The sequence below is a fragment of the Eumetopias jubatus genome, unplaced genomic scaffold (assembly GCF_037043125.1).
Source record: "Eumetopias jubatus isolate StellerSeaLion01/CBP00866 unplaced genomic scaffold, mEumJub1_p1.0 scaffold_4, whole genome shotgun sequence".
Lineage (NCBI taxonomy): Eukaryota > Metazoa > Chordata > Mammalia > Carnivora > Otariidae > Eumetopias > Eumetopias jubatus.
This window is the reverse complement of record NW_028274810.1, coordinates 42,443,204-42,457,105: the sequence shown is the minus strand read 5'-3', so window position 1 is coordinate 42,457,105 and position 13,902 is coordinate 42,443,204. Positions and strand designations below refer to the sequence as shown.

At 33.6% G+C, this 13,902-nt stretch overlaps 1 protein-coding gene across 21 annotated transcripts in view; it reads right to left on the bottom strand.

The window, feature by feature from the left end:
• Positions 1-24: 24 nt before the first annotated feature.
• The window catches only part of FUBP1 (far upstream element binding protein 1), a 33,044-nt gene continuing 19,166 nt past the window's right edge, over positions 25-13,902 (bottom strand). For 4 of the 21 annotated variants that reach the window (XM_028102396.2, XM_028102397.2, XM_028102402.2 and 1 more), the window contains 5 exons: positions 12,902-13,039; positions 11,149-11,223; positions 5,350-5,409; positions 5,124-5,269; positions 25-4,744 (listed from right to left, as the gene is read on the bottom strand). In XM_028102396.2, coding sequence (XP_027958197.1) covers positions 4,736-4,744; positions 5,124-5,269; positions 5,350-5,409; positions 11,149-11,223; positions 12,902-13,039 — 428 coding nt within the window. In that variant the 3' untranslated portion in view covers positions 25-4,735. The remainder of the gene's footprint in view (positions 4,745-5,123; positions 5,270-5,349; positions 5,410-11,148; positions 11,224-12,901; positions 13,040-13,902) is intronic. The other 17 variants (XM_028102404.2, XM_088022378.1, XM_088022379.1 and 14 more) reach the window with 12 other exon arrangements.

Here is a 13,902-nt window from a genome sequence, read left to right as displayed (position 1 = left end):
TATTTTAGAAAAGAAAAACACTCCTTTATAATATTGATCAATGTACATTTATTTTTTTATTGAGGAAACCATAATCAATACAAAATTACAGCAATCATGTGCCCTTTTACATACAATGTCATTAAAGCAAACTCTAAACCACAGTTTGTAAAGTATTCAATTTACCTCAAGTCCAAGCTGCATCTCCCTAAGACACTGTTCCCATCACAGTAGCCATTTTAAGCCAATCTTCTTTTTACACACGGGTAGTTTCTGTAGAGAACACTTTTCTCAGGACGAAAATGCATCGAGCATGCATAAGAAAAAATATATATATATATGCGCAAATACATTTAAGAGTTTCTATAGGGCTATCATTGAAGAAAATAAAACCTTCGGATTTGCTTCTTAAAAGCACCAATTTAAAAAAATCCCTCAAATTTATACTGTGGCAAGAAAACTCAAGTGACTAAACAAAAAATGTTATTTTCAGAGTCAAAATTATCTTTAGTATTGTTAAAATACATTTTAAAATGAGGCAGAATTTTCAGAAAATAAAAAGACATCCTCATTGATCATTTCTACATCCTTATTCTAGACAACAGATGTTTGCAGATAGAGCTGGTTCTCCTGGCAGAGTATTCAAACAAATGTTATCACTTCTGCATATATTCCTATTTCCCTCTTAAGGTACTCTGCTACTCCTACCCAAACCCACCCTTATGAATTAACTACCAAGGTATTTGTCTAAGGAAATATTTTATGTTTATAAACAACTAGTATCAAATCACTAGTTTTAGTATTAAAACCATTTTCATTAGTTAAAAATAAAAGTATACTTTTCATTTCTAAAAGAAACATCAAACCATAAGAATTCTACATAACACCACACTAAAATATCTTTAAAAAATGAAACATTGTCAAGTTTTTAAGTGCTAAATAAAATAAATCAGTTCAATTTCAATCTAAACATTGTTTCTACCACTCCTAACATCCATTGCATTCAAGTCAACTGGCTCACCTTTTCCGCTTTCCATTTATTTCAAGGTTAAGATTAGCGCCATTTAAAAAAATGCAGTATCAGTGAAGGCTTATGGTAATGAATAAAAAAAACTCTTGATATAGAAACAATGCCCCAATTATCTATTAGCATTCATCTGTATTTTATAAAAATGCAAACTACAACTAACCAAAACTTGACAGGCTCTTAAGGTTCAAAGAGCTCCTTTGTATTATCAGTCTTAACATACCTATCATTGACTATTAAAATAATACATACACACACATAAATGTGGTGCAGTAACTATATAACTTACAAAATTTAACAGTTCATGGAACATTTAAGATCAAGCGAATAGCACTTTAAAATGAAAAGTGATCAAAAGCAGGTACATTACACCCTATACCATATTATGTATGGGAATACATTTCATATTTCTCAATTATGATTTGCCAATTTTACCTTCTACATTGAGCCCTTCTATGGTCCATGCTCATCGGCTCACCAATGGCATACACTCAAAGGATTCCTCTTTATGGGTAACTATCTCAGGACCTGATTTTATGAGCTATGATTTGGTGCTTGCAGCATCTTCAGCACTGTGTGTGAAAATGAAGGCAGTATTTTTGAATATTTTTCTTTGTTGTAGAGATAAGCAGGAGTTTTTAAAAGGATCAGCACATTTTAGAAACTGAATAAACAAAACTGATATGATGCTGCTTTAATACATTCATCTTAACTCAAAATATGTACCAGTTAAAATCATCTATAAGAACACAAACATTTTAAACTGGCAAAAAAAATAAATGCAGCGTCAGTTATTTAAGTATTATAAATCAGAAAAATACTGGTTGCTATACAGATTATGAAAGGTTATTTGCTATACAGTTAACATTTCACTGATGCACATGCCTTATCAAAAACATACTGCCAGTATTCCTTATAATTTTTTCCTTTTTCAGTGTATATAAAGATTATGAAAACTGAATTGTCTAAAAAAAAAAGTCATAATGAAACTCTGACCCATAATGTCCTTACTGAATTATTATACTTCAAGAATGAGAAAAAAATAAAGACTCCATAGCTTTGGAGGGCAAAGAAAATGTCCTGTCAATCATAAAGAGATTGTGAAGGCTGTTGAAGTTTCTAACCAAGTGATTTCCTAAATCTAGAAAACTGTAATTGCCCTTTCTTAATTTTAACAATCCCTCTATAGTTGGGAAAAGATTACAAAAAGTTTGGATGTAGTTCAATTATAGCAGCAATCTACTCATCATTTTTTTGTTTTCATAAAAAAACAAAAAAACAAAAAAACAAAAAAACAAAAACCATTACCCAGAAATGTAAACAGTTGTTTGAACAACTTACAGACTTTCCACTGAAATGGTAGCATAAATAACAAAATACATTTTGGGGAAGCAGTAGCAGATTGCTTTTGAATTACACAACCACAAAAACCTCACAGGGACAACATTAATGTACTGAAATATTTATTTATATATGTCCTTAGGTTGTGCTTACCTGTTGCTTTTTGCAGCAGAACCTAAGGTGGAAGGTCTGGGAAGGCACTGTGAAGTATAAATAATTGCACTGTTTGCAATTAATAAAGATTTTAAACCTTAAATGAATCAAAATCAACAGCCTCCAATTTGTGAGTTATGATACTGAATCCAACTGAACTATTTCTTCAGTTTAATTAATAAATGCACCACTTTCCTAAAAGGTCATCTATAAAACAGTATCATGCAAAATACTGAAATTGTTCATGTCAATAACCCTACTCTTAAAGATAACACATAACTAACTCCTTATTAAACTTGAAAACTAGAACTATATATCCATATCTAAATAAGGGCAAGGGAAGTCACTCCAGGTTCTATAAAACAATCAAAAACATTTCAAAATATCTATAATGAACTGAACTGCTATTTTCTACCCTGTAAGTAATCTCAACATTTATGTCCTTGTACATCTCCCTTTATATTCAGAACAACTGGTGCTCCCCACCAATGAAAGAACTAATATATATTTATGAAATGGTGTTAAACTGCTACATTGCTTAATATTTGCAAACTGAAAACCACTTCTGTCTGATACATTTCAAGTCTTTCATATTAATATAGAAGATATGCATACGGTACACTGAAAAACAATATATTTTAGGAGCACCAATGAGTAATACTATTCAATTTTAATGATCAGTTTTCTTTAGCTATAGCTAAAGCATATCAAAAATACTTACCCATTAAGCTCACTTAAAAAAAAAATACAGACCTATGTATTATTCTATGTTAAATTAAGAAGCAGTTATGGTTTTCCAAGATATCAGCACTGTATTCCAACATAATATTCACACAAAGTATGGCATTTACATTATGTGGAACATTGACAAAAAGATACTGTTGCAGTTCATCAATTTGTCATTCTGATGTACTTACAGTGCAATGCTCCTTGAAGGAACACAATCAAGGATGATACACAGCACAGTCCTCCTCACCCCTACAGAGCTAGTTCTATACTGGCTGGATCAAACCTGCACTTCAACAGACAATGGCAAGACAGACTGTATTTGCATGTAGTCTAATATATTAATATGCAAAGAGCCAACAAATATGCAAAGAGTAAACAATGGATTTCAACAAAATATCAGAACTTCAGCATGAGTGTTATAGAGTAATAAAGTGATTTCAAGTACATAAAAAATTTAAGTTGATTCAATGATTGGACTTGTGCATTTACAGAACAAAGCTTATCTATACTGCAAAAAGAAAAAAAAAAAAGAAAGAAAAAAGCTTGAACATTTCCATACCCCAATAATGTTTCAATGGTAGATGCACTGTAGCTATACTTTTTGCATACTATTCACTTTTCTACCCTAAATTTAAAAAGAAACACACTAATATTGTATACATTGAAAGTTTCTTTACATGAAAAACTTCTTAATCAACTACTCATATTCACTATCCGAAAACTGTTTAAAATTAGTTATGCTGAAACAGTCTTGGAAATCAAGTAATTATTAAATTAAGAACAGAAAGGTTAACTGTTATAGCAGCAGTACAGATCTGAAACAGTGGTCATGTATAAAAGGAAATTTCACTGTTAATGCAATGGAAGTATGCCAAAAGATCATTGTACACACATGCAGGTTTTAATCAAACAGAAGGAAAAAAAAATGAAGATATCAGGATTACTTGTGCTGAAACAGCCAAATACAATAAATGGAAAAGATCCTCCAATCTACTACTATACTGCAAGGGGGAAAAAACATGCCAGTGTTTAAAAACTCAATTAATATTTCATGGGGAAAGCTTATATATTTGTGTATATGTATCTTAATTTATCATTGCTAAGAAATTATGAATCCTTTAAATACCCACATATCCAACTTACCGACACAGGAGGTTTCATATCATTTATTGTAAAGCACAAAACAGGCATTTTAAAAGTGAAAGTATACATTGAAAAAGTACATTTATATCACAAAGCATTGACCACATAATAGTTGCAAATACATTTGCTGGAATGTGTACATCTACACTAAATACTAAAAACAAACCAATTTTCATTTCTACACAGAAATATTAACCTCCTATCAGTAGTGATAGATATTTTGTACATTTTCAAAAAAAAAAAAAAACACTATTTTAAACCAAAAACAAATTAAGATCTTCATCAAGTCGTCTGCATCCATATATTTAACAAAGGTTTTTTTCCCCCACACAATGAAGCAAATACTGTATTGTCCACTTCTTATTATTGGCCCTGTGCAGAAGAGATACATAAGAAATACACAAAAAGTTAAAGAAAATCCTTTAAATGGAGCTAACTCAGGAGTGAATCCTTTAAGAAAGAAAAACTGGTTAATATAAATGGTGGTGGCTTCTTGCATGATTTGCAAATCCCTGGGGGAAAAAAATTTATTTTTAAAATCAAAGGCATTGTAGAAATATTCAGCACTCAGATGCCAGAAAGCATTTATAAAAAAACAAACAAAAAAACCCAAACAATACACCACGGTACTTCATTTAGTTATGCTATGCCAGATAAAAATTAAAAAGGCAAACATAATCCCAGACAAAACAGTAAACATGCAGAAAACATGATTGGAATAGAAATCAACACTTTAGCAAGTTTAGTATACCTGAGGTGCTGGAGGATGCTGTGGCATTCCCTGGGGACTTGTCTGGGCATAGTACGCTGCTTGTTGTCTATAGTACTCAGCCCAGGCTGCACTATAATCTGGCTGACCACCTGGTGGAGCACCAGTAGGAGCAGGAACTGCTTGACCTTTGAGAAAACAGAACAACTTTGTTGCTGTAACCACAATTAAAAGCCCAAAAGAATCTCATTTCTAATAAAAACAATACCTTGCTTCTTGTAATATTCCTCCCAAGCTTTTGAATAATCTTGTGTCTGCCCTTGTTGACCTAAAAAAAACCCCCTAAATTTTAATACAAAATTATATCCACTGTAAGTACAGGTTATAAAGACAAGCACAGAGGGTCAGAATTGCTCCTGTTTTATTTTATATATTCATTAGTGTCCTATTTTAGATATTCATTAGAAAACTACTCTTGTAATTAAAAAAAATCAGAATGCTGTTTCTTTTTGCCTTATTAATATTAATAACTTTTAGTTCTAGAGTATCACTATTAAGAAAAAGCAAAATCGAAACCGTGACATAGTTTTAACTAGGAAAGGAGAAGATTTAGATATCTTGATTCAATACAAAATTTATAAGTATGTTCTAAAATGAGTTTGGAAAGTACTTCAAGTAAGCAATCTATGGTACCCTGGTACTGATGTTGGGCACAGGGATGGGGGAGACCATGATTTTTTGTCTTATTCATTTGGATGTTACACTACAGATTTTAAATAAAATGAAAAATCCTTGATGGAGAAAAAGAACATTTTTGACAAACAAAAAACACCTGAAAGCTTTTAAAGGCTTTATTAAGATCTGGTCAAGATTTTTGTTTCCTTATTATAACCTATAAATTGTGTGTACAAAGACTAATCTTCAAGATACTCTTTAATAAGATGTTAAAAGTTTCAATACAATGTATTCAAATCACCAACAAAATTACATTAAAAGTAACCTGAACAAAGGACATAAAGAACAATTACTGGAGAGGTTCAAAGCGACAAGATCAATGAAACACAAAACTCAACAGCTTTCATGAGCAGCTATTTTTCTAGGCAGTGTTAACTCCTGAATGACTAAAGAGACCTAACAACCTAAATACGATGCACAAAACTGGCTCTGGATTAAAATCATCTTAACAAACTCACACACACAGCTACAAAAACACTTTTCTGACAACCAAGGAAATTTAAATATGGTCTGTATGTTGATAATATTACTGAAATAATTTAAAAGTATGCAACTTACTCTGTAAAGGTTCAAGGCACAATACGTACACATGCACAGACACAAAGTACATATGGTAAGCTTTTAAAAAGTGTTGAATTTGAGTAGAAAATATAAATATGGGTGCCTGCTGTACTATTTTCCAATTTACTGAAGGTATGTAATTTTTGGAGAAAAAAGTGTTTTTCGTATTTTCGTATTTTCTTATTTAGCTCCTTTGAGAATTTTATTTAGCTTATAATTACTTGACCTGATGGAAGTATGGCTAGACAAAAAATACTGAAGCATAGACACAGAAAAAGCTGTTTTTATGTTTACTGGATGTTGTCAACAAGGTAACTTTATGTAGTTGCAGAAATTAGTGTCTATCAGTATCACAAAACTGGCTGAAGAACAGAAGCAATTCAGTGAATAAAATTTTTAACATTTATGAGTAACTTTAAAAATCCAGGAAAACCTCCCCTTCTATAAAATATAGGCAACAGCAGAGAAATTCCATGTAATATAAACAAAATTCTCTTATTTTTGCGTTCCCTAATCATCTTCAAAGAGTAAGTGAGTTTAACATTTTGATCCTATGAGACACAATTAAAGCCAATCTGAAACAGGTTTCAATATTTAAGACAATTGCCAAATACCCCAGGGTATCAACAGTAATAAAACTACACAATGTGTCTTACAAACTGTACACTTGAAAACCTGCTGACTTAAGGCCAAACTTGGGTTAAGACAGCAGCAATTTCTACTTTGGGTTTATAAAAAGGAACTGATCATTGTTAGATGCTCATTTTAGAGGCAAAATAACTAAGATGGTAGAAACAGGGAGACACATTAAGAAAACTCATCAAACTCAAATGTTCCCTACCCTCCCCCCAACTCAAATATTTCTGTGGGAAGTGAAAGGTAAACATACTAGACTCTAAGAAAAACAAACACTTGGTAAGTCGTAAACACCTCACACTCCTTTCTTGAAAGTGTCCAAGGAAAAACTTAACTCATTCCCCCAATCTGGTGGACAAATGTGATTCATTTTGCCCTGCTGAAAGTAAAGAAAGAACTCTTCCTATCTACTTGGGACTTGGCTATCCCCTAGCCTCTTGTGCCCCTCTGCCCCTTTTAGGAATGTCCTTAGCTGGCTCCCTTTATCCTTAGTTCAAAAACTGTTGAAGGCCAGATAGCTTAGTTTATACTTTAAAACATTACTTAATATTTACATATAGGATTACAATATATAAGGTTTTACTTTCATTTCATTGAAGAGATGAGACTTGTCCAAGTTCACATGTAACATTCCTGAGCCAAACCTGTTTGAATAGATTTCACTCTAAATTCTCTCTCTAAACACCTGCATCTTTCCCACAACCACGTTCCCCACCACACGACCTCCACCACCCATCCCCTGGCCTTTACACCAAAGGTGCAGTGTCCACCGTATCAGCGCTTAACATTATATAAGGGCCTTCCTCAACTCCCAACTTTTCCAAAAATGCCTTCACTAGCCCTCTTCCAAAGGGCAACTGTCAGTCTCTACTTTGAAATTCTGCTTCATCTCTCTTTAGGGTGTTTACTTATTACAAAAGTTCCCTTCATTCTAGCTTCAAAAATACCTACTCTTCCATGTTGGCTGCCATTCCTTATTAAGACTTAAAATTTCCTTCATTAACCCTCTAATAAATTCATCTTTATGAATTTCTTTCCTAAATTCTGTTGTTGTTAATCCTAGGAAATTTAGAATTGTTTCAGAAAACGAAACAAATTTAAAAACTTAACTCCTGTTTTAAGAGATTTATTTACTTATAAGTGAACAATGACAAATTTATAGTGTTAGTGGGTATTTTCTGTTAACAGAAAAAGCTGAAATTTGCCTTCAAAAGCTAGGACAGCCTGCCTAGTTTGGTAAAGAGGGCACTGGATTGGGAATTAAGATGTCCAGAGTCCTAGAAAATCACAGCTCTGCCACTGGACTTGGCCTCTCCCAATAGGGGACTTAGATTTGGAGATAAAAGATTTTTATCTCCCTAATATTTTATTACTTTCTTCCCTTTCATTTAAAAATCTTGAGGGCATCTGGATGGCTCAGTCGGTTAAGCATCCGACTCTTGATTTCGGCTCAGGTCATCTCAGGGTTGTGGGATCAAGCCCCACATCTGGCTCCACGCTCAGCACAGAGTCTGCTTCTTTCCCTCTGCCCTTCCCCCTGCTCAAGCACCTCTAAAATAAATAATCTTAAAAAAATAAAAAAATTTTGAAAACTGTCTCAGTAAAGCATGTGACTTGATCTCGGGTTGTGAGTTCAAGCTCCACGTTGGTATACGGACTACTTTAAATACATACGCATGTACATACATACATAAAAATCTTGAAAACTGAACTATATTAGTTTTATGCTTTAAGGTCGCTTATGCGCAGTTGTCATAAAAGGATCTTAAGGACCAGTAATGCATCTAAGAGAAATTAAGGTAGTTAAGCAACCAATCATTTAACAAAAGAACTTTTAAAGGAAAAAATAAATTGACTTTGTAGCTAACATTAAAGACCTGGCAACTTAACATTATTTCCTTTAAGATTTACATGTGAGAGAATCATTAAACTAATCCTTTGCTCAATAAATTAACAGCTGATCAATGTCATGCTATAGAAAAACACATAACTGGAAAAAAAAAAAAAAGGTGGGGGTTAAGGAGGCTCTTAGGCCAAACATAGTGTTATTTAACTATTTCTGTAACATTTTTCTCCACAAAGGAGTCAACAGAGTCCAGCGTAGTATCTATAAAATTAAAATTTTACAGTCAGCAGAGTAAAGGTAGAAAATGAAAAATTAAAAGAATGGCAAGGTGAAAAGTCTATCCTTAAAAATCTGAATGGTAATAAGACCTCAAAGATTACATTCAACATGCATCCCTCACTTTGGGCAAGTAAAATATTAAGAATGCTAAACAGTAATTAATGGCCATGCTGCAAATGAATGATAAAATATACTAAAATACAAGTTGCACTAATTCCCCAATAATTTTCTAGGTCCACAAACAGGCCTATTTTTACTTATTTTAATATTAACGTAGGGAACATCTCTGGTTTATTAACCACTGTGAAAATGTAAGTTGGACCCAATGATATTTAACTGCAACAATTTAATTGCAAATGCTCAAATCTTTAAAATGGTGACACTATTTCATACAAGTTATTAGAGTGACCATAAGTCCTGACAGAATACCATCCTCAGTTATTCTCAAAACTATCCAACTCTGGACAATAAATTACGTGATCACCCTAAATAGAATATACTGTTTTGAGGAAAAACAATTTTTCTTTAAACAGAAATCACGCTGTGTAAAACATCCTTATCACCAGGCAAATGTATCCCACACAAAAAAGATTAATATAACTACCCTTCTGGAAATTTTTCTTTGTGTAAGATGACAAAACATCCATGGGCAGACACTGAAATTTAGGTTGAGAATCTCAAACAGACTGTATCTTATGAGAAAAATTCTACCATCTATACCATCTATAGATTCGTTCTATTCCAGTGAAGGGTGGATAAGTTTATCTGTTTAGCTTTCATTTGTGGTAAGTGGCTGTGGTATACATGTGTTAATTTTAAATGACTAACACCACAAGCTTCTAAAAGCAAAAACTATCTGTTCAGAAATACAGTTGACCCTTGAACAACTCGGGGTTATAGGCACTGACCCCTGTACAGTTGAAAACCCACATGTAACTTTGACTTCCCAAAAACTACTAATAGCCTTCTGCTGAGCAGAGGTCTTACAGATAACATAAACAGTTGATTAGCACCTATTTTGTATGTTTACATATTATATACTGTATTCTACAATAAAGTAAGCTAGAAAAAAAATACTAAGAAAACTATAAAGAAAATTCATTTACAGTACTGTAAAAAAAAAATCTACTTCTAAGTAGTCCCGCTAAGTTCAAACTTATGTGGTTATTCAGAGGTTAAGAGTATAATATCAAGTTCCAAGTGGTCCCAGGAAAAGGCCAATTTGGGAGATAGACTTGGGATTTATGCCCTCTAAGGAGTTCAAATTCTGCTACCACTTAGTAGCTGTACATGTGACGTGTTAGTGGAAATACAGTTCTTTTCATTAGTAACAGTTTGTAGTAATATACCTGGCAAAGTACTTGATTAACAACTGTATCCTCCATGAGAATAAAACCAGAAGGGCAGGGGCTCCTGCTATTATGCCCATAATCACATTCTCAGCTCTTCCACTATGTTTGGCATGTGGTATGTGCTCTACAGTTACTGAATGGAAATGGCCTTTCTAGGTGACTTTTTCTTTTTCATATACACAAATGTTATTTAAGTAATTAATGTACTATGTCACTGTCAGTTTTATTTTGCAGCAGAAAATAGCACACACAACAAATTTTTGCTTGGCACTCTATAATTTAACCGACGCCAGTTAGGCTACTATTATATGTAACTATCTTTGACAAAAGTGCAAGTAATACCCAATGTTATATGTGCCAATGGGGCAATTTTTAGTTTCAATTATTAAGTGGTTGACACATACATTTAGAAATAAAATTTCCTTGTTATGTGACACAAATTAAGAATTAACTGTAACCCTGATACACCCAAAAGTTCAGTGATTTTAGAATGCGTTCAATTATTCTCCAAAATTTAAAAGTTAAAAATAAAAAGTCCCAGTAACAAAAACATGATACAAACATGGTTTTCTCAGTCTTCATCCTTTCTAATGTGATATTTACTAAATGCTTCAACTGCAGTTTAATTAAATGTATAAAAAAGAAATGTAGAACATACCCATTTTCTTGTAATACTCTTCCCAAGCCTTGGTATAATCAACCTGTCCAGCTGGAGCTGGATTCTGCTGATCTCCTTAAGAAAAACAAAAAACAACAAATAGTAAGATTAAGGGTTTCAGAAGACATTCTTGGCTCTTTCCTTCTGTTCCTTGAGTGGAGAAACTGGGAGCGGCCTGTCATAGGGAGTGAGGGTGCTGTGTGGTAGTGGGATTCCTGCTCGTGCCAAAGACATAGGAAGCAGGGGGTATAGAGGCAGTCAAGAGAAAATTTGTCTATACACAATGGAAGGAAGAGTAGTCACATTGAGCATTTAAGTAAATTCATTGGTTAAATAAGGAAACACACTGAAGATAGGTCTTTCACCATTTATATATAAGCATGGAAAGGGAAAAAGCTAGAAAGAATCCTGAAGTATTATAATGGAATTGCAGGAGATACAATAGCCTTATATACATATATAGATTATTTATGTTGTTTCATATATGTGTATGTAGATATACATACAGGTAAATTTCTTAGCTCTGTATGCTGAAAGGATTTAGAAGCAATGATAGCTTAGTAGCAATGAACACACTGAGTTTGGTTTCTTAGATGATGGTATTTACTAAAAGGAATCAGGGCTCCTTGGAAAAATGGCTGATTCTAGAGCCCAGAAAGCACAAAATAAGCATCTTATTGTGCAAGAAAGTAAGGATGTGCTTAAAGAATAACAGACATGTCAAAAGGATATAGGAGCCATCTTGAAGGTACTCCTGATTAGCCAAAGCTAGGGCAATCTGATAATCATATAGTAAAGATAGTTTAAAACCACAGCATGTTGAGTAAAACAGGAGTCCATACTGATAGAAATAGGAAAAAAACTTCTTCCTTATAGTACAATACCACCTAATAACATATAAAATGATGTAAATAAAAATTATCATCATAGCTGTAGCTGAATCAAGAATGTGTTATCAGAGAAGTTGATATGAGGAAAAAAGATAATCTCAGTATAATTCTCCAAAAATATTTATTAATTTCAAAGAGAAAAATGCTATTTTATAGTCTAGAAACCTGGCAAGACACCAACATGACCGATGGACTATGGTTACCATCTCCAGGGATGAAGCAGGTCAACATTATACGACCCCACGATATAATGCACCAAGAGCACAGCATTATTTAGGAGGTACTGCCAACTAACAAGTAGGACCTCATGATCATGACCTCATCTTTGTGAGAAAAAGTTGAAGGAACCTATGTTGATTTGATCATCATCTCGCAAAACAAAAGGTCTATACTTTTTTGCCAGATGGGACCCTGGATCAGAATAGAGAAACTGATGGGACAACTGGTGAAATCTGAGTAAGGGTTTTACATTGGGACAGTAATGATGTATCAAGGTTAACTGTTTTATAGCAGGCTGTATGATGGTAATGTATTTTTGGAGTAATACAGAAAGAGTACTTAAGGTTACTGGGACTTCCTGTGTACGGCCTGGTCTTACATGGTTCTCAAAAACTACTGGTAATGGATATGGGCATGTATGACAGGGTAATGGGACAAATCAGAGGTGAGAGGTAAAATATTAACAGCTAGGTTACCTGGGTGTTCTGTAAATCTATCTTACAACTAAAACTTTTATGAAAGTTTGCAATTATTTCAAACTTATTTTTAAAAAGGAAAGTCTGCTCACTGAAGCTATAATTAAATATTGGAAATTTCCAAACACAAGTTTCTACTTCTACATACAAAATAAATTCTTTAATTACCATAGTTACCTTGTCCATTGGTTTGGGTTGTAGTTGGTGCACCAGCAGGAGCTGCAGGTGGTGGCTGTGCTTGCTGTTGATAATAGTGAGCATAATAGGCAGCCCAAGCTGCTGAATTTGGATCCGTTCCTGCCTTAGCTAGAATAAACACAAGTTCAAGGTTTGCATCTGAAGTCCGTAATCTCTCTCTCTCACCCACACACTCTAGTAAATAAACAGACCCCCAAATTAACTGGTATCAAAAATAAATAGTAAATGGGACGTTTTCAATTCTATTACTTTAACTGTCATCATTAGCATTAATCACAGAAAAGTGAGGTACACAGATTAAGTGACGTTCTTAGAGAACTAGTTGAGTGGCAGAATTAGGATAGGAATAAAGATCTTTTGTCTCCAAATCCAATGCTTTGCTTCAAACCATCCCATGGCCTTGGTTTCTTCCTAAACTGGTTTTGCCTCAAGCACAGCCGTTCTACATGACAGATGACTACAGGAAAAGGATTTCTAGGAACTAACCTGTACAAGAAACAATTATTTTAGAACTATGAATTCTGTCCTGTCTTGCTTTCAATGTAGAGACAACATAATCTTGAAAAATAAACAAGATTTAGCCATATTTCATCTCCTCATATTTCACAGTAATTATCCTAAAACATACACTTGATGTTACTGCCCTACTTGAAATTCTTCATTTATTCCATAGAGTCTTCAGGGCTGTTGAAGCTTTTTTTAAGTGCAACATTATCACTCAACATCTTTAATGATCTGACCCCCTGGCTTATCCTTTCCATTCTAGCCATATCTTCCCCCATTTGTCAATATTTTTCCAACACTCAAGTTCTGGTCACAGTAAACTGCTTGTACTTTTCAGAAGTTGCCACGTTCATTATCTGGCCTTAGACCATGTTATGCTTTCTCTGCACTTGCACCCTCATTTCATCCTTCATAAAAAACTCATGCAGTAACAGTTTGAGATCTCTCAGTCAGAAACAGAAATCCTC